This window comes from Erpetoichthys calabaricus, chromosome 2 (assembly GCF_900747795.2).
Source record: "Erpetoichthys calabaricus chromosome 2, fErpCal1.3, whole genome shotgun sequence".
Classification (NCBI taxonomy): domain Eukaryota; kingdom Metazoa; phylum Chordata; class Cladistia; order Polypteriformes; family Polypteridae; genus Erpetoichthys; species Erpetoichthys calabaricus.
In genome coordinates, this window is record NC_041395.2 from 76666596 (window position 1) to 76693863 (window position 27268).

Below are 27268 nucleotides of genomic sequence, written 5' to 3' on the forward strand. Positions count from 1 at the left end.
TTAACCTCTTTTTCAGGCTGGACCAAGAGATGAATGGATTATAGAAGTCTGTAAATTGAAAGAAAACACTATTTTAAGAAGACACAAGTATATGTTTTAGTATGTATATACATATGGGGACTATAGGCTGACAGACTACAGGAGCCAAAGACTCTTTAAAACTTTCCTTCTGTTACCTATCAGCTGTAAATAAAATAGTCAATAATACTAAGCTGCTGTTCTTTGGTGAGGAAACCCTTTTTAAAATTATACTAACTTAAACTTGTACAAATCAACTTCTGCTGCTTCTGTATTTTATTACAGAAGTAAACTTTGAAGTCAACTTTTAAGTGTATACATGTTTAGCGTTTTTGTATTTAGAATGCTGGAGTTGTTGCTGTATGTTTTTTACCTTTATATAATTGATTCAGTATTGTTTGGAGCTGGACCATTTTATAGTTGTCCTTTTCTGGTCACTGTGTTCTTCACCTTCGTAGCCTTTTTCTGGGATGCTGCTACTGTAACACGGGGTTCTTTAATGTATCAGATGCTAAATATTCTTGTGGTCAGTCACACTGTCAAATCTTGCCTGCCACACTAAAAGTGCACTTGGATTCATTGTTGAACTAAAGTCACATTCACCAACACTTTTTCTGCATATGTCAATGAACAGAGAGGAAGGGATGAGGGATTGAGGCTTTATTTGTCCTTGGATCTTTTCCCACATGGTGTTCTGTCTGTAAACCATCCACCAGTTTAATGGAGACAGAATGTGTAAACTGTTGCCCGGGGTGAAAGAGTTTAATTGTGACATTTTACTTTGTAATCCTCTACGACCTTAGTCTCTCTTCATGGAACCTGGTGTGATGCATGAGTTGTGGAATTTGTCCGTGATTTCAGGTCAAAGCAAAACTCGCACTGAGCCAGAAAAGATCAGACTTGGATTGCCTTGAAGTGCACAAAATTCTGAATGGAGCAGACGACAAATACTACAAAATGAAGCACTGCAAAGGACACAGGTGAGCCCCTTAAGGACTAATGGTGCAAGCCTAAAATAAGGTAGCATTCTGTGGCAGACAGGATCTGTTTAAATTTGGGTTCCCCACTGTATAATAAAAGAGCACTTTGATATGTAAAATAACATTTTACTTTAGCTCTAAATAGTTGAACTGCACATTAGTTATGTGTCACAATAATAATGATTTGTCTTGTTTTAATATTTTATTTTGTTGCCAAAGCCTTATCAGCTGTGCCTGTATGGTATCTGTCTAATGAAAACAATTTAAAAAGTGATATGGCAAGTTTTGTGCTGTTGGTCTTCAGCTTTAGACGCTGTATCAGGAGATATTTTGAAAAACATGTCTGCTAATCATTTGTTGACGTGTATTTTGTCTCTAGTGCAGTGTGTCTTAGAAGATTTCAGGGTCTTAATTGCATTAACAAAGGAAATGTATACTTTCTAAATGATTCCTGTTTTTTAATGTACCTTGTATGTACTATCTGTATAAATAAAACACTGTTCTATATATAGGTTGTGGTCTGCCATCTTTCCACAGGAGTAGCTAATGAGGCCTTCCTGAGTTAAAATATATTTTGTTTTAACACTTAAGATAATGTGGGTAGGCTGTAATTGGTAGACACAGGTTCTGAGCAAAGTACTCCTTATTTATAGTGGAAATTAATGAATTATCTTGCATGTTGCCACTGCAGGAAGTCTCAGCTCTTTGTGACATTGTAATAAAAAAGAAGGTTTAGAAATTGGATGAATGCTTGTGTGTTTGTCTGTCTGCAAACCTGCTTAATCCAGTTCATCATCACATGGGACCAGTGCCTATCCCTACAGCACTGGGCACAAGATGGGAATCAGCCAGTGCCGATCCCATGCTAGTCACACTCATACACAAACCCACTCTCACTCATCCATCCATCCATTTTACAATCTTACTTAACCAGGTCAGGGTCGCAGGAATCTATCCCAGTATCAGCCACAAGACAGAAGCAATCCCTGGGCATGGCACCTTGCCCTCGCAGGGCGAACACACAAAGAAACACACTAGGGCCACAATGCCAGTCCACCTAACCTTCATGCATTTGGACTGTGGGAGGAAACCAGAGCACCCAGTGGAAATGCACAAGGAGAATATGCAAACTCCACACATGGAGCAGGAGGAACTTTCACCCTGCTGCCGCCATGCCACACTACTCTCACTCATATAGGGCCACAATAGATAGATAGATAGATAAAGACTTTATTAATCCCAAGGGGAAATTCACATACTGTACTCCAGCAGCAGCATACTGATACAAAAAACAATATTAAATTAAAGAGTAATAAAAATGCAGGTAAAAACAAACAATAATGTTGTATAATGTTGGCGTTTACCCCCCTGGGTGGAACTAAAGAGTCACATAGTGTGGGGAGGAACGATCTCCTCAGTCTGTCAATGGAGCAGGACAGTGACAGCAGTCTGTCGCTGAAGCTGCTCCTCTGTCTGGAGATGACACTGTTCAGTGGATGCAGTGGATTCTCCATAATTGATAGGAGCCTGCTGAGCGCCCGTCGCTCTGCCACAGATGTCAAACTGTCCAGCTCTATGCCAACAATAGAGCCTGCCTTCCTCACCAGTTTGACCAGACGTGAGGCATTCTTCTTCTTAATGCTGCCTCCCCAGCACACCACCGCGTAGAAGAGGGCGCTCACCACAACTGTCTGATAGAACATCTGCAGCACCTTATTGCAGATGTTGAAGGACGCCAGTCTTCTAAGGACATATAGCCGGCTCTGTCTTCTCTTGCACTAAGAGTTGACTATTAATATAATACATATATCTTTGAGATGTATGAGGAAATCCAAAGAAAATCCCTTGTAGACACAACATGTATATGCAACATACAAGTGTCCCAAGACATGAACATGGACATGGACTGGTGTGGTAACAGCATTGTCAACCACTACAGCACCATGAGCTGAGAGAAACGGGGCATACATAATTAAATATAGAAGGAAGTGCGGACATCCTGGTGGTAGAAGGAATGAAATGTGGCCCTGGGAGCTGCCCTTCATTCTGACATCTGACGTTTCCAGAGGCCTTGTAATTAAGTTAACAGTTAACTGGAGTAAGACTTGACTAGTGCTGTAGTGCACTGCCCTCTTGTGCTGAAGCATTGCATGTTGTACTTACAGAGCAGGCTGTTTTTGAAGGTCTTCATTCAGCTACCACATCTCATTTGTGTCATTTATTTGCCATTCTTGCTGGTCTTGCACCTCATGATTGTGTCTGCTATGCAGGGCTCTAGAGGAACAAGGAGTGCATCAGATAAGCTGATTTGTGTTTTCTGTATCTTAAAATCACGTTTTGTATTTTAACACATTCTTATTTATCATTTACCGGGACGGGGAGTGGCAACCTGCTGCATGCTGATCAGACCTGCAGATAAGAAACTTCCTCTACTCTGTCTGCATGACAGTACTACTACTACACTTATATTACAGATGATTGGCATTATCGGTTAGCTAGCACAGGCTGATTTGTGCTGCTGCTTTTGATTTGCATTTTGAACGGTGATGACATTCTTTATGGATCAGTTAGCAAATATAACAGTGAGACTCTTATACAAATACTTTTATTTTTGTGCATATGAGAAAAAAAACGCTCGCCTGCTTTGCTACACTTTTAAAACATGCCAAAGACAGTCATTTTAATAGTGACCGACAAGGGAGTGTTCATTTACATGCCAGGGTACCCACTTTTTAAAGTGGTCTTGCAGTCTTAAGTTCTTGTGATATTTTGGAGTGGTTAGTGCTGTTGTCTTTCAACTTCAGGGATCAGGGCTCGTTTTTTTTATGAAGTCACCATACTGTAGATGTCCTTTTCTGAGCGAGTGGATTAGTGTGCTGTGCCCACCAGGGCTGGGAAGTTCTGTAGCTCATCCACACCTGTATTGGAAGAAAATGGGCTCTGAAATAGATGACTTTCCTTCTGCAATAAAAATGGAATGCCTCACATCTGCCAAAAATAATTGAACAGAACATGCAGTTTATAATTATTGTTAAGGGAGAAGGTAATAAATATTTTAAGATGAAGTTGCAAAAATAATAATAAAAATAGTAGTTGGATGTACATATGCAAAGTATGTGAAACTCATCCACCCATTATTTTTTAAAGTGTAAAGCCAACTTTGATCAAATCTGATTCAGCTAGTAAACAGTTTTCATGTATCAAGTTATATTCATCTCAGTTAAGGACCTGAATGAAGTGGGCCACTCGTTGATACGCATGCAGCCGTGATGACTTTTGTGTCCTGTACCTGTACATAAAAATTTCATTTTTTCTCTCATGAGGCACAACTAAAGGAGGTCTGTTTCTAAGCTCTCGCTGTGCAAAAGGCTGCATGCTGTGCCCACTGAGAAGAGGCCATGTCTTCCAAAAGACCTGTCATAGTATTGTACTTGTGTTGGCCCTGAAATAATGGATAAATCCAGAGGAGATGCACAGTGTCAGGCACTCATGAAGTGTGATGAGCCTCCAAGCTGATGTTTGGTAGATTGAGGGGAGTTGCTTTACTTGTCCTTCACCTTTGGGGTCAGTGCAGTTTCATCAGCTACCTTTATAATGCGACAGGCACAGTTAGAACCCCGAAATCTTGATGTTCTACAGCGTGAACATATGCACAATGTGTATAAAACAACACTGAGCTTCATAATTATATAAATCCAAAAGTACATATGCACACTGAGCAAATTATTAGGAATATGTGCTTATCCATGCAATTACCTAATCAGCCAATCATGTGGAAGCAGCACAACACATACAATCATGTAGATACGGGTCAGACAAACACCAGAATGGAGAAAAAATGTGATCTCGGTGGATTCAACCAAGGCACGATTTCTGCTGCCTGAGGTGCTGATTTGAGTATTTCTGAACTGCTTATCTCTTGAGATTTTCATGAACAACAGGCTCTAGAGTTTAGGCAGAATGGTGCAAAAAAATGTCCCGTGAGCAGTGGTTCTGTGGACAGAAATGCCTTGATGTTGAGAGAGGTCAAAGGAAAATGGCCAGGCGAGTTTGACCTGACTAAAAGACTACAATAACTTGGATAACAACTCAGTACAAGTGGGGTGAGCAGAAAAGCATCTCAGAACACACAACTGGTCAGACCTTGAGGGTTAGCAGAAGGCCTCATCAGGTTCTACTCCTATCCGCCAAGAACAGAAAGCTGAGTTTGCAGTTGGCACAGAATCACCAAAACTGGCCTGGTGTGATGAATCTCAATTTCTGCTGAGGCACACAGATGGTAGGGTCAGACGTCTGCACCAGTAGCATGAATCCATACACACAACATGCCTTGTGTCTACAGTCTAGACTGGTGGTAGTGGTGGTGGTGGTGTAATGGTGTGGGGGAACATTTTTTGGAAAACTTTGGGCCTGTTCATACCAATCAGTAATCCAATGTTTCAGTATTGTTGCTGACTATTTGCACTCCTTCATGGCCACTGTTTACCCATCTTCTAATTACTACTTTCAGCATGATAACGCACCATGTCACAAAGCAAAAGTCATCTCCGAGTGGTTTCATCAACATGAGAATGAGTTCAGTGTTCTTCGGTGGCCTTCCCAGTCACCACTTCTGAATCCAATAGACCACCTTTGGGATGTGGTAGAACAGGAGAATCACAGCATGAATGTACGGCTGAGAAATGTGCAGAAACTGTGTGATGTAATCTCAGAATCTCAAAAGAATGTTTCCAACATCTTGTGGAAGTCATGCCACTGTGAACTGATTGCTGTTTTTTGAGGGCAATGGGAAGCGCTACCAAGTGTTAGTGATTGTAATAATTTGCCCAGTGAGTGTATTTTCTCACATCCTAAATCCTTGAATGTTAGGTTTAGAATTAGGTGATAGTGTTTGACTTTTGGGAAGTAAAATTGGCCCAGCATCAGTTTGCGTGCCTTGTGGTGGACTGCCATTCCATCCAGGGTTGGTTTGGCTACTTTGCTTCTCATGGTGCCATCCCACAGTGCTATAATAGAAAGATGGATGGTGTGAGGAAGCTGTCTGTGCCTGTTGTTTACACAATGCATGCCAGTTGTTACTGCAACTTTTGTCTTTTGCTGCCCCCACCACCCCCCTCAGCTAAAATCATTCATCTGTGCATCAGACAGTGCGCCAGCACCATCATGGCTCCTTATCTACCAGCCACGATTGCCACAACTCTGTCTCAGCGGATCCATAAATAGTAATCCAACAGGCACATTCTAGATTACACTAGCTTTTACATATTATCAGAAGGCGCCATACGGACCCATATGGAAGGAAAAGTGTTTGAAGAGAATTTAGTTTGAATTAAGGCAGTAGAAAACCAAGTTACCACAGCTGTAAAATGCAATTTGTAGGGAGTGCCTCCTTAAAGGAGGGCCGTATAATGAAAGCATGGGAAACACCAGACCACGCGGAGCCTGATGTTTGATGTCACATCTGCAAATTGGAAGGAATCTATCCAATTAAAAATAACATGCCTGTTTATAAAAAGCAAAGCATTTCAAAATCATGCCAACAATACATGCAAACAATAGATTATTCTCTGAAGAGTCATTTCAAAAGGAAAGTGCTGACATTCAAGTGCAAGAGAAGCAGATGTTACAGTAGTGCTGCTCGCTGGGTGACATAATGCAGATCCGGTTGTTCCTGTACATGAAAACACTGGGTGTGTGTGACGCAATGACGAGGCCTAATTGTAAAGATCAGTCGAATGCATACGAGTCCTAAGTGCTTTACTGACAGCTCCTGCTCTTCATGTCTTGGCACCATGTTTAGCAGGCAGCTTTGGCCCCCCCAACCCATCAATCACAGGATGTTCTGGATTGGCATCCTAAATAGAGGCTCTGTTTGTTGTCCTCCCACAAAAACCCCTATGACTGCATAGCTGGTATCGGCTGGGCAAACTGAAAAGTCAGAGGATGACAACTGTGTAATTAGTTCAGCCTGCCATGGTAATGACAGGCTTGTAGAAACTGCAAGGAGGAAATTGTGCTGCTGCCACCCTTGTTGTCTGTGTTTTTTTTTTAGACCACCTGAGCTGGCTGCCACTGTTACATGCTGTGCTGCCTTGCAGCTGAACATTTTCAAAATAGTTGCAAAAATAAGACATTTAAAGTAACATGAGGAGAGCTGGATGTTCTGCCTGGCAGAGCAGCTCTGCCTTTGTGATTAGGAATATTTAACAGAGCCTCATGAATATTCATGTTGACAGGAAGTGGAAACAGCCAGTGGGCAGCCGGGGAGATGACAAGTCAAGTGTGTGTGTGTCAGCCCCCTTGAAGCAAAGCCTGTGTGTCGTTATTGAAAGTGATTGGATAAATAGAAATAGGTTACGAGTGTACAGGATGTTATTTATTGAAAGCTGGTAGTTTTCTGCAATTTCATTCTTTTCAGTTTAATTCTGTTATCAGTATAGTGAGAAGTCAAGCAAAATGACACCTTTTATTGGCTAACTAAAAAGATTACAATATGCAAGCTTTCGAGGCAACTCAGACCCCTTCTCTTCCTGGAGAAGGGGCCTGAGCGGGAATCCCGCTGTGGACATATTCTGTGTGGACTTGGCACATTCTCCCCTGGTTCATGTAGGCTGCTACTTCCCAAGGATGTGCAAGTTAGTTTGGCAAATTTAAATAAGGTATTGGCCTCCATCTGTCTTGCTGGTGCCCATCTCTGCTTTGCGCCTGATACCCCTGCTCTGAACATACAGTAAGTACATAAAGAATTTAACAAACAAGAGGTGACCATTCAGCCCATCACGCCTGTGTGTTTAGCTAATAGATAGCCAAGCTGTCCCAATATCTCATGCAGTGGCTCCTTAAAGATTGTCATGGTTTGTGCTTCAACAACATGTCTTGGTAGTTTGTTTCAGACTCGCACAACTCTTTGTGGAAAGAAGTGCTTCCTGCCTTCGGTTCCCTTAATTTCCACCGATGTCCTTGAATATGCGATTTCAGCTGGATCTTTAATAAAGTTATCAATGCCTTTGTGGATTCTGAAAACCTCAATTAGCTCTCCACGCAGTCTCCTCTACTTGAGGCTAAACAGGTTGAATTGTCTGCGTCTATCAGAGTAGGACATGTCCTTAAGTCCTGGGATGCACCTGGTTGGTGTCCTCTGCACAGCTTCAAGTGCTGCTGTGTCTTTCAAATTGTCCTATGCCGCTTGATGTCCTTCATCAAAGCAAGAATGTTCAGAAAATAGATGGCTAGAATTAAAAAATAAAACACGGCCACAGGAAACACTGGTCTGTCTAGATAGATAGATAGATAGATAGATACTTTATTAGTGTGGTTTCCACATTGTATCCCCCTGAATTGGACTAGAGCAGGCTTGAGAATGGCTGACCTGGCTATAGTAAAGCAGCGGCTCTCAAGTTCAGTCCTCGTTTTTTGAGCAGCTACTCTGTCAGTCGGTACGTTGATTTCCTTCTAATTGACTTCCTTGTTTAATTAGCGTGGACGTTTCTTTTAATGTATGGTAACCCTTTAGCTCTGGTGCTGCAAAAATACAATACAACACAATTTATTTTTGTATAGTCTAAAAATCACAGAAGGAGTGCTGCAATGGGCTTTAATGGGCCCTGCCTTTAGAAAGCCCCCCAGCCTTGAATCTCTAAGAAGACCAGGAAAAACTCCCCAAAAAAAAACCCTTGTAGGGAAAATCATGGAAGAAACCTTGGGAAAGGCAGTTCAAAGAGAGACCCCTTTCCAGGTAGGTTGGGCGTGCAGTGGGTGTCAAAAAAAGGGGGCCAATACAATACAACACAATACACAGAACAGAACACAAGTCATCCTCAATACAATAGAATAGTGCAATAAACAGAACAGAATTTAACAGTAGATGATATCCCATAATAGGATTCGGATTTGTTCAGAGTTATGGAGACCTCAGCCATCAAGCTACCTCCTCCTATTGGCCATTCCACAGCTGAGTCAGTGCTGGGCCAATGAAAGGACTCTTCTACCCCACGATTCCAGTGCTCCTCTGTCAGAGATGACTTTACCTTACGCGGGCAAAACAACTTGGCAGGTAGGCCGTGGCACCAAGTACCACATTTGAATACTGAGAAGAGAAACGGAATAGGTGAGGGTTAGAAACAAATTAGAACGATCATGTTACTGATGTTTAATTGCTAATGACCAACAACAGAGACGCAGTCTGTACAGTTAATCAGCAGCTCTAGTCAGGGTATGCTAAATTGAAGTAGTGAGTCTTCAGCTGGGATTTAAAAGCTGAAACCAAAGGGGTAGCAGGCACACCATATTCCCCTTATGTAACAAGACCTTAGGAAAGACTTGTTTTGGTCTTCATGACACTTCTAAAACATCAGTCGATCGGTTATTCATCTCTGTGCTGTGTAGCATGTCGACATAACGATAACCTTACTTGTTAATATGAATGATGCACAGGTCTTACACTAAATATGTAATGTCAAGAGACACGTGTCTCAGTAAGGCCCCCTCAGACCACTCCAAAGTGAAGTTTTATTAGCAGGTCACACTGCAGAGATGAAGATGTTTTATAAGTGTTATGAAGACCCAAAGAAGTGTAATCAATGTATTTTTGCCATAGCTTTAAGATCTTGACTCTCATTTGTTGCGTTTCCATCAACTTGCCATTTTCTGTGAAGTTTGCTCCCTTAGTGATGTCCCAGTAGTGAGACTTAACAGTGAGTGGAGCCAACACACTGAATAGGAAATGATGACTTAAATAACCAAAACATCTGGAAAAGCTGGATTAAAGAGAAAGATTCAAATAAAAAAATGACAAAATAATCTCATGTAACATATGTACATGCCAGCAAAAATTTAGCAAAACAAGTTGCACGGTTTCTTCACTGACACCAAAACACAGAAAGTGGACGACAACAACTTGTTTCATTGAGGCGAGGGTCCATTTAAAAGCAGAAGTTGCTTGGGATGAATCGATGCCACTAGAGTTGGGCCCGGGCTGAACCGGAGAACAGAGCAGGTCCACGTCAACACGTTTATTTAACTTGTGCATTACAAGGGGAGCGAGATCCTGTTTACCTCCATTCTTTGTCGGGGGTCCGGTCCTGACTTTAAACACCTGTTCCTCTGCAGGCACTGCTCGGAGTTTCCAGAAGTGAGTGTTTGTTTAACAATCTGCATGTAATTTGTCCGCTGCAAGCGTACGGCTGGTTGACTTGATTTGTAGGTGACGTGACACGAGTAATGAGAGATTTTTTTCATGAACCATTTTATACTGTTTGCTGTTGTCCAGCGTTGGTCATCAAAGACTTACTTGTATTGTACCAGAAGGTTTGTCATCCCTGCTACCATGAACATGTGAGATTAAAAAATGTTCTCAGCTGTAACTCTAAACTACATGGGGTAAGTAACAGAGAAAAATCTCTCATTTTTGGTGGAGTGTTCTTTTAACAAAAGTTCATTCATGTCCTTATGGTCTTTAATAATAATAAAAATTCATTACATTTATATAGCGCTTTTCTCAGTACTTTGTCAAAAGCACAGCTGATAACTGAACAGATCATGTAGGATTCCTACCAGTTTCACATGGGACATTCAGTAACTAAAGGTTCTGATGATTTAACAATCCATGGATACGTGTGGAGGACGAGGTGTGACACTTTAATTCAGGGAATGGCTGTGAAGTGTCACCTGTGTGCCTCCATTCTTGACAGATGAACAGAAGCGGCAGTGGTTTGAAGTTGCGACTGACATTTAATGGGGTTATTATGGGTGACCAAGCATCGTCTTTCCAGTACAACCCAGAAACAAAACAGCAAATCACATGATGGAAAACACGAGTTCACCACGGTCGAAAAAAAAAAACAACACACAAGCGTTAGAACAATCCCGATGAGAACAGGCCATTCTACTCGATTCATTCTTCTAAAATAACATCAAGTCGAGTTTTGAAGGCCCCTGAAGCCCTGCTGCCTGTAGCACTTCCTGGCAGCTTATTCCAGGTGTCTGTGGTTCTCTGTATGAAGAAGGGTCTTACACTGCGAGTGTGACATGTGTGCGTTTATCATAAACACTACCTGGTTGTTCCAGTTTGGCTTTTTAAGCTGTTGCCATTATATGTAAGGAAGTATTGAAAAATACTTCAAAGTTACACTCATCTGCTGTTCCTGATTTGTTTTTTTTTTGTTGTTCCCTGTAGATGGATATGAAGACAGATTTGAGGTTACAGATAAAGATGGAGATGTGAGTACACTTAGAGAGCAGCTTCACATTCAATCACAGGACATATCAGAGGGTCTTACTGTATAAAACTGTCATGAAATTAATGAGACCAATCAGAGAGCAGACATCCAAAGAATGCACTGACGGAACTCGCAGGAGACAATTCTCAAGAATTGTCAACAAATGTGGAAGGGTGGCCATGTTGTCATTTTTACAGTCACCTTCTCTTTGGCATCAGGGTCATTCATTCATTTCAAGACAGACTTTGTATTTCCAGGGTCACGCAGGCCCTTTGTACAGCTTGCACCTTCTCCCAATGCTTGTGTTGCTTTTCCAGGTGAAGTGTATTTTGTGTTTTTTAGGATACTAGCTGTGCCACCTGTCTAAGGCTGTCTGTGTTGAAATGTAAATTATCAACATGGACCTCGGTGTAAACGTTTGCAGTGCACCGTCTTTTAGAATATAATTTGTAGTGCATGTAGTTTTTAAATGCATTGCATGTGTCATTCCAACAGATGGCGCATCACAAACCGTTGTAGTAACGTGCGTACTGTTAATGCTCGATTCGTAGCAATATGATTTTTTAAAGCACCTTAATACTATAAGCTGATTTTCAAGAGACTTACTAAAATATTAGAGGAAAGAATAATGCAAATCAAACAAAACCAAAACTATAAACTGTCCTGCCCAAAACTCTTTCCATAATGTAGTAATTCTCAGCTACAGCTCTTCACTGAGTGAAGGTGCAGGGCTTATCACCAAAACTTCTGTTCGAATGAAAAATGAAATGGATATGTGTCTGTCCTGTGCCAATTTGTATGGGATACGTAAAAGCAGTGTTAATGTTTGTGATGCACCCTCTGTTGGAATGACAGATGCAATGCATTTCATTACTGTAAATGTTTGTGAAGCACCATCTGTTGGAATGACAGAGACATAGCAAGTGGACAGATACACAAACACTTCTCCATTTATTAGGGTGGGTTTGGTGCTGCCCACTGTGACACCCATACTGCCATCTCTCGGGTTCTGGCCCTTGAACAGTCTCTGTGGAGTTCATACCTCCTTTTTTTTCCAGTTACTCCAAAGATGTACACATAGACTGTCATTGCTATGAATAAGCGTGAGAGTGGTTTGCAGTAGATGGGCATCTTGTCCAGGACTGGCTCCTTTAGGCCAACGTCTTAGGGTTTTAGTAAATGAACGGGTGATCATATTATGTGCCAGGAAAGAATACAAATTGTAAGACCTACTTCCAATGATTCATGAAATATAAGTGAAAACTATAACTGGTTTGGAATAATAAAAAAAAATGATTATATATATATATATATATATATATAAATAAATACTTTTTAAAAACCACACTTATATTAAGTTAAAAAGTGTACTAAAAAGTAAAAAATAAGTCTCATACATCACTCTCCAAATAAAAGGTGGGTCATTTTGCTAAGATTTTAAGAAATGTTTTTTGAATGTTGATTGATGAAAAGCACCCACGCCTTTATTTTACGAGTGATGTACTTTTTAGTACACTTTTTAACTTAATATATGCGTGGGTTTTTAAAAGTATTTTTATATATATATTATATATATGAACTTTTTAGTCTTAGGTTTGTTTTATTATAATTTTGTAATCAATATTTTAACACTTCCTTTAATATTTCTATTCATTACTAGCGCCATCTATTGGTGAAACTGTTCTTCATATGAAAATTTCATTTCTCAATTAACATGGATTAATTGATCAATTAGTGAAACTGAATTATTGATTCATGGATTGTCATCGGAGGTGAGTAAGTGTGCAAAATTTCAAGTCATTTGGACAATAGGAAGTGGGTTAAATATCGATTACAACATTTGTAGCAGACAACAAACAGGTGAAGTTACAGTAAGCGTGGTAATAACGTTCCAAGCCACCACACATGCCAAACAGCGTAGATGGCAGGACTCCGCTTCTCATCACATGCCATGCCTGACGTGTGTGTGATCCTCTCGCTCAGCTAACACACAGACATTGCCATCTTAAAACACGACAGAATGTAACGCTTTCATTTCAGGTGCTTGGTAGTAAAAGTTAAAAGTCAACGCCTTCTAGTGATGCATAAAATGTCTGAATGGTTTTTGCGATTGCTGTAAATAAACATACTGCAGATTGGCAGCTACAATTAAAGAAATATAAATGTTTGCACTTACAGTTATAAAGGATAACATCTCAATTAAAAGGGATCACCTTTTGCTCACGCGTGTCACGTATCCTGAGCTCATGGCTCTCATTGTTGATTGTAATTCAGTGTTCTGCAGAACAAATTAGGAAATGAGCGACTTACAAAAGGAGGCTGTGACTGAGGAGTCGTAGCGCACGCACGCACGCAGGCAGGCAGGCTGACGTTTGAGGGGTGAATTCAGAAACGGATGTGCAGCTTGTGCACCTACAAGTTAGTCGACGGAGAGATGGAAATCCACCGAATGATCCAACCAAGTAGTCAACATGACAAAACGACACCCGGCCATGCTCAGTCACGTGTAGTGTGGATCAGCGAAGTCAGCCAAAATGTTTTTTGCACCACGTTTGCTGAGTTTGCCATTGACCTCACAATGTAGCGCAGATCAGGAAGTGACAGAGACAGCCCCTTCAACCCACCCAAGAGTATATAACACAGACCCCCTGCCTCTCAGGCACTATGGGTGTTATGTAGACGTAGTGAGATGTAGACATACAGTAAATAAAGGACTTACACTATAATGAGGCATGGTGGCACAGTGATTAGCACGGCTGCCTCACAGCTCAGGTCACCTTTTAGGCCTCAGTAATCGGTGCCAGCATAGTTGGCAGACCCTCAGGGTCACTTAACAGTCCCTGGCACCATTATAATCTCCTTCCTTATTGACATCAAGACATTTTGACGACAAATCTAATTCTGCAGGGTTTGCTCCTCACCAGTAATGTGTCAGAACATCTGGACAAGCTGAGGAATTTCAAAGTTTCTTCTGATGAGATTCCATTAGACCACCAGTGAGGAAGTGAAGACCCACCGTATGGCGTGGAAAAAGAATGAGCAATACAACGGGCACATTTCAGATAAGGTCCTTCCATTTTGGAGTCCTAGCTTTAAGGATGGTGGAAAAACACAACAGAAAGACCCAAAACAGTTTGAACACAATAAAAGTTTAGGGCCACTAAACATGGGATTAGAAAGGTTGTGAAAAACTCAACACTATGGCGACGCTGGAGGAGGCTGTCAGCAGTGCCTGGTTAGCCCAACTACTCAGAACTTCTGTCCATTTGAAGTAAACCCACTTGCCTGACGTTTGTAATGAGTGTCTCTTATTTCCTAGAATTAGTGCACATCATCTCGAGACTCTGTGGAATGCTCTTGACGTGACTATGAGAGCAGATCCCAAACATTCATTACAGCAGCAGCCGCCCGTCTAGGTGGGCACTGATTAGAGGGAACTGCCTAGTCAAGGCCAACGGGGCTGCTGTTTTAAGACGGCAAAATCTGAATGCACTCCTTCACATAAACCGAGGGGGTCTGCAGGCCTGCTTTTAGCTGGCGTAATCAACACCTGGACACTCTCTGAGATTTTTATTCCAAATTGCAGGCAGCAGCGGCCATCCGACCTTCTGCAGAGTGCTGCGTCTACAAGTCTCTGCGTATCCAGCTGGCCATACAAGTGCTGGAGGTGCCCCTCGACTGGGTGGTCACAGTCGCCCCTTCCCATGCGATACAGCGACCTGCATTCCAGCAAACCTTGCTGCTGCTGCTGCTGTTTTCACGTCCCCTTCAGGACCCGTCTTTCTGCAATCCTGCGTCAGTCGGGGCACTGCTGTTTGTTTGTACGGTTGTCATGGTAAAAGAACTGCTTTGCTTTCCGGTAATAAAACACTTCTGGATTCCCAAAGAATTTCATCAGTCTGAGGACAGGACTGGAAAAGTTTCCCCTTGCTTCCTGTTGGCACATCCCATGACGTCTCAAGTGTCTGCTGGCTGTCAACATGGCCTTTGTTCATGGCAGGGATGTCATTCAGGTTGACATGCCTCTCGTAGGTGGGTGGTCTATCTGTACCCCTGGCGCTATGAGAATTGGGAAGGAGATCAGTGACCGAAGGCTGCAGTGTAATCAGACAACTCCCTTGGACTTCTTCAGTTGCCTTGTACTGCATAGAAGATCTACCACCAACTTGGACGTAATCACAATTTACGACGTCATAGACATTCCCCTCTTTCCAAACCTACTTTTGGGGGTACTGGAGTCCAGCAAAGAAGCAGGGCACCATTCACAGACACTCGGAAGAATCGGCCGAGGACCCCCCTAATGTAGGGATTAGACCCTTGAGGCTATTAAGTGCTGGACCACCATGCTGCCCCTTGTGTTACAATTCCATTCTGTTCCTTCTTGGTGCACTTATTTGCCATTTAGTAACTCTTAACGCCTAAAACACAGTGGAAGTCTAAAGGTTGGTCTAAACAGAACTGACATTTACGACACACCCATGAAGGCTCCTGTCCGACCAGTTCTCTTGAGAAGTTGCCTACAGTATGGAAATCAGAAGATTCTCTGTGCTTGCGATCAGGGGTGTCCCCTCAGCTCCGAACAAACATGAGATGATGAAAAGAAAGAAACATTTCAGGATTTGATTATTGAAGAGCACCAAAGCCAACCAAGCAAATCAAAGTCAATTTCAGGGGATTCACAAAGTATTCAGAAGGCCCCTTCACTTTCTGCACTTCATTGTGCTGTCGATTTAATGTTCAACAAACAAATCTGTCATTTCTTGTTCCATCCGTCTACGCGGTAACACATAATTACAAAGTAAAAGCACATTTTCAGAAAGGTTTGCAAATTTAGTAAACTGAAATCTCTCATTCATTGACGTATTCAGACTCTTGTAGAAGGCCGAGTGGTAGCAATTACAGCTTTCAGTCTTCTTCAGTAGGTATCTACAAGCTCTGCACAGCTGTTTATGCCAGTCTTCTGGGCAGACCCTGGCACACTGGATGTGAAGGTTCTTCAGGTCTCTCCACAGATGTTCTATGGGGTGGAATGGGTTTTGGCAGGACCACTCAAGGACAGTCAGAGATTTGTCCCAAAGCCACATCAGCGTGCTGAAAGGCTGTGGGAACTCTGGGGCAGGTATGATGCCACCATCACCATGCTTTACCAAAAGGGTGGTATTGGGCAGGTGTGGGGCAGTTCCTGCTCATAGTGCTTGGAGTTCTGCCCAAAGACTTCTGTCTCATGCGACCAGAGCATACTCTCGAAATCCCATATATACCTTCTGGTCAAGAGTGGCTTCCTTCAAGCCTCTCTACCATAAACACCTAATTGATGAAGTGCTCCCCAGTTGTCTTTCCAACAGGTTCGCTCGTCTCAGCTGAGGACTTCTAAAGCTCTGATAAAGTGACCATGGAGTTCTTGGTCATTTCCCTGACCAAGGTCCTTCTTGCCCAGTTACTCAGTTTGGGCTGGAAGAATCCTGGAGGTTCAAAACTTATTGCATTTCACAATTATTGAGGCCCGTGTGCTCCTCGCCCTGATCTGTCGCATCACATTGTGAGCACGCCTTGGACCTCATGGTTTGGTTTCTGTCCTGACATGCAGTGTGAATTATGGGACACTTCTAAATGACGTCCGGCCGAATCAGTTTGTCAGGTGGGCTCCATTCAATCTCAGCGATAACTAAAACAAACGGGATGCACCCAACCACAACGTCAGTAAAAGGTCTGAATATTTACGTAGACGAGAGATTTCGGTTTTTGATTTTTAATACATTTGCAAACCTTTGTGAAAATGTTTTCAGCTATTGCTATTATAGCCTATCGAATGGAGATTGACAGCCAAAAATGTCAACTGTATCCATTTAAAATGAAATCTACAACCCAATAAAGTGTGCAGAAAGCGAGGTGGTTGGAATACTTTCTGAATCCACCACTGGCCGGCGTGTTGTGCCACTCCCCTCTGCCACAGTTGCTCACGGAGTTTCGTTTATGCCAACTTCTCCAGGAAAGGCAGAGCCTCACAGCACCAGGGGCTACAGGAGGTTTACGTGTTCTCCCCGTCTTTTTACAGATTGATTGGCATCGGTGAATGTGAGGGAGTTTACTCGCTCAAGCATATTGTCTAATTCTTTCTTTGCTAGTTCACAAAAATCTGATACAGTAATTGATTTGTGGCACTTTAATCTCCTCTGTCACAAGCTTGGAGTTTTTCAATTTGTTTAGTATGCGTGTGCTAAACACCCCACAGAAACTGATGTGCAGAAGACTTTGCTTTTTCACAAAATTTAAGGCTTTTATTAAAAATACAGTGCAGTGTTATTGTTTTGGGTGAAAAGTACAAACAGACTCCTCTACGTGCTCTTATCACACCACCATCACTTGACACGAGTGTCGCTCCGTGGGCTATGTAATACAAAAAAAAAAAACAACAATAAAGAATGTAATGGGTGAAAAGTAAGCGCCATTTAGGAAAAATCATATAATAATAACAATAATTCATTACAGTTATATAGCACTTTTTTCAGTACTCAAAGCGCTATCCACACAGGGAGGAACCGGGAAGCGAACCCACAATCTTCCAGTCTCCTTACCGCAAAGCAGCAGCACTACCACTGCGCCACATGTGAGAACGTGAGGACATAACCACTGGAGAGACAGAAGTGCAGAAACAAATACGGGACTACAAGCAGAACTGAGCCTGGTGGGCCTGTCATAACTCCACTCATGACTGGGGCTGTGAGCAGACAAGTGCACAGGAAATGTATTCTTCCCTCAAGAAAAATAGTTCCAAGTATCCGTAATGAAATGTTTCCTTTCGTTGTCACGAGGACGCCTTATAAATGTGGAAGGTTATGTTTTCTTAAAACCTTTGCTGCTTCAAAATGGACGTATTTTGTAAGTTTTGTGACTTGTTCATTCACCTATGGACTCGTGTAATGTTCAGCCCCACTGTAAGCTTCAAGAACTGACAAGGGATATTTTAATATGGCAAATTCATACATACAAACATTGTGGAGAACTAACTGACTTGTCCTTTAATAGGGCCATGTTTTTTTCCCTGAGTTGTGCAGCTTCATCTTTGGCGTGGAGAGCTGCATGCCACTTCTCACCCGCTTCTTGCACAGGCTTAAAGGAGAAGTTGGGGTTTTTCCAAGTCAAGGTGATTTCTTCACAAACGTGGTACATATGCGTCTGCCACACAAAATTGTGTTCTGAAGTGAAGCGCTTTCTATAAAATTTAGAGAAATATGTATCTTGCCCGCTTTGGTGCTTTACACAGTTGTCGAGTAGTTGATCTGCGTTTTTTGACATTCCCACACACCTTTTATCACATATTCCTGCTACATTTTCTATTCACTTGTCATAATTTCACATAAAATCTGGAAATCCATCGAAACAAAACCAACTATGAGGCACAAAGAGTTTACTGTGATTTGGTATGGTGGGAGGAAACCACATTCCAGGGCATGAAAGGTTGTCATGAGCTATTGCACAATGCTGGCCTTCTCTTAGAAGAGCCGAATCCCATGATATTGGTGCGTTTTTTGCTATTTTAATATGTGTGCACACAGATCAATACTCCACAACTGTGCTGGCTTGAGAAATGGGCATATTTGGTAAGCGAACGAGAGAGAGAAGAGGTTGGATGATGTGGAGATAGTGAATCAGGAAGTGCAACGGATTAGCAAGGAGAAAGTAAGGACGGCTATGAAGAGGATGAAAAATGGAAAGGCCGTTGGTTCAGATGACATACCTATGGAAGCATGGAGGTGTTTAGGAGAGATGGCCGTGGAGTTTTTAACCAGATTGTTTAATGGAATCTTGGAAAGTGAGAGGATGCCTGAGGAGTGGAGAAGAAGTACATTGGTGCTGATATTTAAGAATAAGGGGGATGTGCAGAACTGTAGTAACTACAGGGGGATAAAATTGATGAGCTACAGCATGAAGTTATGGGAAAGAGTAGTGGAAACTCGGTTAAGAAGTGAGGTGATGATTAGTGAGCAGCAGTATGGTTATCTTGCCAAGAAAGGGGACCATAGATGCGATGTTTGCTCTGAGGATGTTGATGGAGATGTTTAGAGAAGGCCAGAAGGAGTTGCATTGCGTCTTTGTGGAACAGGGGAAAGCATATGAGAGGGTGCCTCAAGAGGAGCTGTGGTATTGTATGAGGAAGTCAGGAGTGGTAGAGAAGTACGTAAGAGTTGTACGGGTATGTATGAGGTAAGTGTGACTGTGGTGAGGTCTGCGGTAGGAGTGACAGATGCATTCAAGGTGGAGGTAGGATTGCATCAGGGATCAGCTCTGAGCCCTTTCTTATTTGCAATGGTGGTGGACAGGTTGACAGACGAGATTAGAGAGGAGTCCCCATGGACTATGATGTTTGCTGATGACATTGTGGTCTGTAGCGATAGTAGGGAGCAGGTTGAGGAGACCCTGGAGAGGTGGAGATATGCTCTAGAGAGGAGAGGAATGAAGGTCAGTAGGAACAAGACAAAATACATGTGTGTAAATGAGAGGGAGGTCAGTGGAATGGTGAGGATGCAGGGAGTAGAGTTTGCAAAGGTGGATGAGTTTAAATACTTGGGATCAACAGTACAGAGTAATGGGGATTGTGGAAGAGAGGTGAAAAAGTGAGTGCAGGCAGGGTGGAATGGGTGGAGTGACGAGGATGGATAGGATTAGAAATGAGGACATTCGAGGGTCTGCTCAAGTTGGATGGCTGGGAGACAAAGTCAGAGAGGCGAGATTGTGTTGGTTTGGACATGTGCAGAGGAGAGATGCTGAGTATATTGGGAGAAGGATGCTAAGGATAGAGCTGCCAGGTAAGAGGAAATGAGGAAGGCCTAAGAGGAAGTTTATGGATGTGGTGAGAGAGGACATGCAGGTGATGGGTGTAAGAGAGCAAGATACAGAGGACAGAAAGATATGGAAGAAGATGATCCGTTGTGGCGAAATCTAACGGGAGCAGCCGAAAGAAGAAGCAGAAGAAAGCGATCAACTTTAAAATACAATTTTGTTCTGCAAATGCATATATAGCACGTTTGTGAAGAAAGATACCAAACTTATCTATTATAATAAAAAAAAATCTTGGGTTGAGACGTGATCTTCTTGGAAGACACTTTGACGTCCCGCGAGACAAGGCAGCGAGACAGAAGGACAGCCGCTGTCCAGGCTTTAAAATGACAAGCAGAAACATGCAGCTCGGCAGCAAGACCCCCACCCCTTACAACATGAGTGGCTGAGAGTGAAGTGGCTGGTGCGTAGCACGCCCCCCCTTAGGGGCAAAGCCCCCATAGTCCTTTGATAATTTTGAGCCCACCCCCCATCTTATAGCTTGTGTGGAGGGTGTTACCAGATTTGTGTAGCAAGGAAGCCGCTACGCTTTTAAAATGTAGGACGGATAAAATCAGGCCAACACCTAAGCCCTACTGAATTTCCACCCTGCCACCCGAATATTAACACCACCCAGGAAAAAAACCCTCAAGATTAAATACACCAAACACAAATATATAAAATGATCATTATTTGCTAGAGTAACTATTTACAAATACAAAAAATACTAAACACCCCCACAAACAAAACTCCCACATGATGATGATTACAATCCTGGGAATGATGGGGGCGATTCTGGAAATGGAAACTAGGGTTATATGATGGAAAAAAGTGCGGAACGCTCCTATGCAATAAACTGCTTCCCGGAATACGGATAGTGAAATTCTGTCCTACCACTGGAGTCCAGAAGAATAGTCTTCGGACACGCACCTCTTATCCAACAGCATTGGAGGACTGGAGTGGGAGGAAAAGAACCCACCGCCATCCTTATGTCTGGTGGCCGAGCACCATCCTCCTCCACTACGAATGTCCAGTAACTGAAAATGTTTAGGAGCTGCTGCGGATGATGTTGATTAGAAAATGGTCCACTCGAAAAGTCCCGCCACATCCTTCTCTTCCGGTTTTACTGGTACAGAGCATACAAACCACAAACTACAAATCTCACAAGCCCCTCCGCACCAGTGCAAACCTGTTTAAAGACACCGACCCCAATTTACAAGCAGAAATCAGGGCACCCAGTGTTGTCATTCACATTTAACAGGACATACTTACATAGAAACAAAAAGCCCTTAGGTGGCCCTGCTACACAATGAAGACACAGCAACAGGCATATTTTACATTCAGCATTTATTTAGCAAAAATGTTTACAAATTTTGATAAATAAAAGATTTTAAAGCTTTCCAAAAAAAAAAAACAAAAAAAAAAGACAAAGAAACAGGCAAAGTTGCATCCTTGATAAAGTGCAGGTTTCCTTTTGTGCTGAACTTGAGCGATACTTTGAACCCCTTGTTGGAAAGCAGGTGGAAGCTGCTAAGGTGGTGCTTTGCCAGTCAGCGTCACACGAGCATAGCCACTCACGGACACGGGCACCTAAGCACATGCAGCTCTCTCTTTTTTTGGTTTTGTTTGTCTTTTTGTGGTTCTGACAGCAAACTTAGGTCTGCACGCTTAGCCCATCCACGACCCAATGGTCACCACCAGTGCCCAGAACTGGTGTCATGACAGGCCAACTGGAAGGTTTGTTTGCTTTGTTTCTAAAGCAAACTGCAAACTGTTGTTGGACTTTGTGATCGACAGCACGGTGCTCTCATTCTTACTTGTGTTTTATCTGGTCTGTGAAACCTAGTTACAAAAATAACTGGACATGAAATTAAGCAGACATATATATATATTAGGCTTAAAAAAATCTGAAAAATGATTACAGAAGAAACCAGACATAAAAAAAACCAAATGTGTTAATACTAAATTGACTCATTAAGGCCATGATGTCAAAGAAGAAGAGGGCTCTCAGTTCTCAGTCCAACTGGACTTCCCTGAACGTGAGGAAGATGATTTGGGAAGATCGATGACATGAAACCACCGAACAAAACGAAGACAACTATCATTCAAAGAGGGGACTGTGACGAGCCAAACAGCCTCGGCCTTCTTCAGAAGTGCAGGCCGAATGTTCACAGCCAAGAATCTATGGGGGCATAAAGGCAACGGCCGTGTGAGTTGCAATCCCACCCCCATTTAAGTCATTATACATCAGGAATAGGCCAGCTATTCCCACTTTTGGATGTGTTCAGTGTAGACAGACCAGCTGTTTGCAGAATACAGTTTTTAAAAAAAATGGACTAAGTTATGTTCTGAAGATCCTGAACGTTTGCCAGCTGCATGCATGTGTGGGTTTGAAATTAAACAGCACACAGTAAAGACACACGTGGCTACGGCCAGCATGGATACTCAGGTGATAACTGAATGAATGATCAACACTGATGAATGAATTTCGTAAAACGCTAAGTCTTCCACTGACGATCGGAAACCATGAGGTGCTCTGCTGGAGTCAGCCCCAGCTAATGACCAACTGTCTCATTTATTAATCCAGTTTTACAGTTAATATCCTTCAGATTGTTTCTCAAAAGCAAGCATAATGAGGTATGAGCTAGGTGTGTAGTTTGATGTTGGTTTCATGTGAAATCTGTGTTGATGTTCAAGATGCGATGATAAACAACTGAGAGCAAATGAAATGTTAAAAGGATGACTGTGTTATTTTAATTGGGGACCTGAAAATGGCCCTCTGGGAGTGAGAGCCCTGGTGTTCTGTATCAGACAAACACAACTTAAAAGGTCCAACGGAACACTAGCAGGTGAGGAATGTTGGCATTATGAGGTCCAAACCCCATACCATTACAATATTGTGGGAAGTTTGCTTAATATCATTTCATTCCGATTTCCAACATGGTATCTGTAACTTGCTGAACGCTGATAAGAACTGGATTCTGTAATCGGCAGTTCCCACCCAGGCAGAAGGCCGTACGTGATGTGTGTGGAGTGTTGTTCTTAGGCTTGATCTGCTTGTTTTCTAACCGATTACCTCAAAGCTGCACCCGAGCTTCTAGTCCGAGGCCGGCTCCCCTAGGTCACTTACTGTACTAGCCGATCAAATTATAAATCTGTTGAGACGTTTATAGACGCGTTGGCATGCAAGTGAGCTTTAACAGTTTCAGTACTTTCTGGCTTTGTACAAATAGCAGGATTAGTGCAGTGGATGCCACTTCTTTCTTTAAATTTAGTTCTTCAACAGAAACAAGGGGACACAGATGGATTACCAAGTAGCATGATAGCGTAGGGAGTGGAACTTTAGGAACTTTCAAAACTCAACGTTATGTCAGAAAAATTAGGTGAATAGGAATGGCGAGCTTTATTAGGCAGAATGGCCTATGCTCGTCAAAATTGTTGTAATATTCTAAACTCGCTACAGTAACACGTTTAAAAAGAGACATTTCTACAAAGTACAGAGAAGTAACATAAAGGAACTAAATGGTGTTGTCACAACAGCTGCTCCCCAGCAACAAATTAAAACGGGAAGACAATCTAAATGTAGAGAGCGCCTGCCTAAAACAAGCCACTCCTATGGAGTGAAATGCTAAATATCACCCTGCCCGTTACATTTCATATGACCCCACAGCATCAATGATGGTCAGGAAATGCATATTCTGTTTCATCAAAGAGGCGACTTTATGTGGCTTTTGTAGGACTTGTCACTACTCAAGTGCGGCCTGGGTGGATGTCCAGTTTTTGAGCCTGCCATATATTGTTGCCAGACAGGTATAATGAACTGCTTCACAAAATCCCTGGGTCACGCCAGTAGGCAGAATTTAAACCTGTTAAAGCACACTTACCTGCTAACGTCTCAGTAACTGTCTCGATGGATTTATAGTTTGATCAACTAGTACAGTAAGTGACCAAGGGGAAAGGAATAATGCTTGGTAGGAAATGAAGTTGGCCAGTTTTGGACAAACTGCTTCTCAAAAATATCACCAAATCAAAGATGATCACAAGTTGGCCTTCTTTTATTTAAATGACACCCTTGGTTCGTTTCCCCCTCACATTTGCCCCTCATTTAACTGCAGAGGCCTACGGGGGTGTTTTGATGGGAGTTCATCACTTGTTTACTTTTAACGGTCGTCACAGCGTCTCCGGAGCTCCCAGACTTCAAGACCAAAAACAGGTTTCGGTGAAGCAAGTAGTGCCCAGTAGTGCCTTAAAGTTGCAGAAGCATCAGTTTTATTCTCATACAGTCATCCGCAAGGATACCACAAACGCAACCCGATTTAACTTCCACATCCCAAAGATGTACACACGTTGGCGGTGACTCTAAACTGGCACAGAATGGGTGGGCTTGAGTGGAGTGGGCGAGTGTTTCCTGTCTGGTAACAGTTGGTTGATGTTTTGCAGCAGTGCTGCTGGGATGGACTACAGCGACCCAAAATCCGGAAGAAACGGTGCTCAACTAATGGACAAATGGATATTCTGGAATTGAAAAGCAAGCCTTGAGAGCCTCAGTAGGCTACAATGCTCAGCATTTAAAATATGAGGTGGTCTCCTGTCTGCAATGCCTTGGACATGGAGCAAGCTCGCATGGAGTGGTGTGAATGGTGTGAGTGGACTGTAAAACACAGTCAAAATATCAAGAAGTAGAAACGAGAAAATTAGGAAAGAGACATTCATGTCAACAACTAATGTGTGCAGAGATGTTCTCACTTCTCTTTTGACAACAGACAAGAGCACGAAAAAAAGAAATGAATTTTCAAGTCTGCACAATTTTCTTAGTTAAGGGGTCTGGGCACTGCTGGCAGCTTCAATGAGGAGACCCTTTAATACGTCATTCAGATACAGTGGACACGTGGCTGGCTGTGTGAGTTGGCGTCTGTCTGTCAAGATATGTCTTGAGTCAGGATTGGATTTTCAGGACCTGATTCATTCTGATATCTTATTAAGGAATCCTGAAAAAAAAAACACAACCGGAAATTGAAGTAAAAGTCAAATTTTGCTTTTAAAAGAATTGAACAATTCTAGGGAAATGCATCTAAAAGGTTATTAGCAGCAGCTTCTGACCAGGAGTGAAAGCCTTAATATTTCTCAGGCAAGCCTATTCAGTAATTCTACTTTTTTTCTCACGAAAATGAAAAACAATAAACAAAAATAAAAAATGTGCTTATCCCTACCGCCTTCCCGTTTATCCCAAGTGCCCCACTTAAGCTTTTAGGCCTTTGTGCCTCCGCACTTTCACATCTGTAAAGCGTAAACACATTGCTTTTGGTCTGACATTGATTTGCTTTAATAATCTTTGGACTGCTAATCAAAATTACATCAAAGTTGTGGATTTGCTCTTTTACTGAATGCCGTGACTGAAAAATATTGTGATTAAAAAGCAAAATGCAAACAATTCCCCCTTCCAAAAAAAAACACAAAGATTTATATATATATATATATATATATATATATATATATATATATTATATATATATATATATATATAAAAATAAAAGGCAACCCTTTTGCCCCCCAAAAACTTCTAAAGTGAAATCTTCTTTAAGCTGCAACAATCTGAATAAGAACGGCATCAGCACTCGCAATTCTGCTGTGATAATCCCTGATTGCTGCAATAATAAAATAATAAAAAAAAAATTGCAGTAGATGTAGTCAGCAGGATGAACACAACAACATGTGAGCAATCCAGTGATCAGTTGCCATGCGGCTTTGGTTCCAACAAGTGCAGTCCAGTGTGTACTTCTGCCGGAGAATAAAGGTGCCGAGCAGCAGAAACCTTCTGGCAATCGATTCTACCAGTGTATATTACGGTTTTAAAACTCAAAAGAGGAAACAGAAAATACTAATTCAAAAAAAAAAAAAAAAACAGCTACAGTAAGTGACAATTTCTCATCTCTTAAATTTCCAAAACCTGCACATTCCTTGACAGCATCCTTTTTTTGGCACCCGAGCAGTTAATGGTGGTGGATCCTTAAATTCTGCAGTTCACGTCTCTGAGAGGTCGTGCATATATAACCAGGGAACAGGCAGGTTGTGACATCCATTGTAACTTTAAAAAACATCTGACCTGTAAGGAAACCTCTCATCTGGGGTCTCTGAGTGGACAGCTAAGAGGAAGTGAAGCTTTTACAAAAATAAACAATGTCTTCCACCCATGACAGAAGAATTTTCATCTTGTTTTCTCAATGACTTTTTCAGCTGAAGTTAGATGATCTGAAGGTTGCCTTTTTTGGTTTCCCCCAAACAGAAAGCTGCTGTTTATCCAATCCGAATGGTACAGTAAGTGCTGTGCACAGAGTAGGACTCAAGTGGATCCTCAGAAGTGGTGTTCTCCCTCTGGGGAAAAAAGAGCAGACACAGGAGGCATTAGTGGCAGAAATAGCATGTGGCTCTCATATCAGGACACACTAGGGTGGACCTCATGTGGTTGGCTTTCGGGACAGACAGGCAAGTACAACTCCACATATGATGAAGAAAAAACACAAAAAAGGACATGCACAAAGAAAAAAAATCCACTGTCTGTAGCAGATTTTATTTAAGCTGTTATTTTAAAGATGTCAAATTGTGCATTGTTGTACTTTAGGGTACAAGATGTGGAATTATTCTTGAAGGTGAAAGACTGTCCTGGAACAATAGTTTTGAGCTTATCCAGGAACAGCAGAAACTTGATCGCCACATTAGACGAGACAGTGAAACTAGCGAGACTGGACCCCCTTTCAAGGGTCATGCAGTCCCACAAGCAGAAATCGCAAGGTTTTCTTTTGCTGAATGGAGTCAACCATCAATTTAGTAGCAAAAATGACAAAATTAAAGGAATAAAGTACTCAACCCAAAAGTGATTTTTTTCAATAGGTTACTCACCACATGTTGTTTATATTGATGGCCAAGAAAAAAATAATGATTTCATGTTTTCATAAAGTTTCACATAATGCTGAAGGTGTACTATACGTGGACAAGAGCAAACAATATCAAAAAGTACATGCAAAAAAATTTTGCGTTACTTGTGTCGCATAATCCACATGTCAAGATGTCCTAAGCAAAGGCATTTTTACTAAAATATTGTTAAATGGGTGGGTGTTTTGGTATTGTTTGCTTATGTCCACCATTAGACACCACTTCGTCATCTCCATTCTCCATGCAAACATGTCATTCAAAATTCTTCTTTGCCATCATGGGGGGTAAGTAACAGAACAAAACAAA

At 42.0% G+C, this 27268-nt stretch overlaps 2 protein-coding genes across 2 annotated transcripts in view; one reads left to right on the plus strand and one right to left on the minus strand.

Annotated features, from left to right (window-relative positions):
• The window catches only part of bnipl (BCL2 interacting protein like), a 67328-nt gene extending 65823 nt beyond the window's left edge, over positions 1-1505 (plus strand). Inside the window, exon 10 of the mRNA XM_028793952.2 lies at positions 17-1505. Coding sequence (XP_028649785.1) covers positions 17-44 — 28 coding nt within the window. The 3' untranslated portion in view covers positions 45-1505. The remainder of the gene's footprint in view (positions 1-16) is intronic.
• A 19857-nt stretch (positions 1506-21362) lies between these two features.
• The window catches only part of cdc42se1 (CDC42 small effector 1), a 99466-nt gene continuing 93560 nt past the window's right edge, over positions 21363-27268 (minus strand). Inside the window, exon 5 of the mRNA XM_028793953.2 lies at positions 21363-26404. The gene's annotated coding sequence lies outside the window, so the exon portion shown is untranslated. The remainder of the gene's footprint in view (positions 26405-27268) is intronic.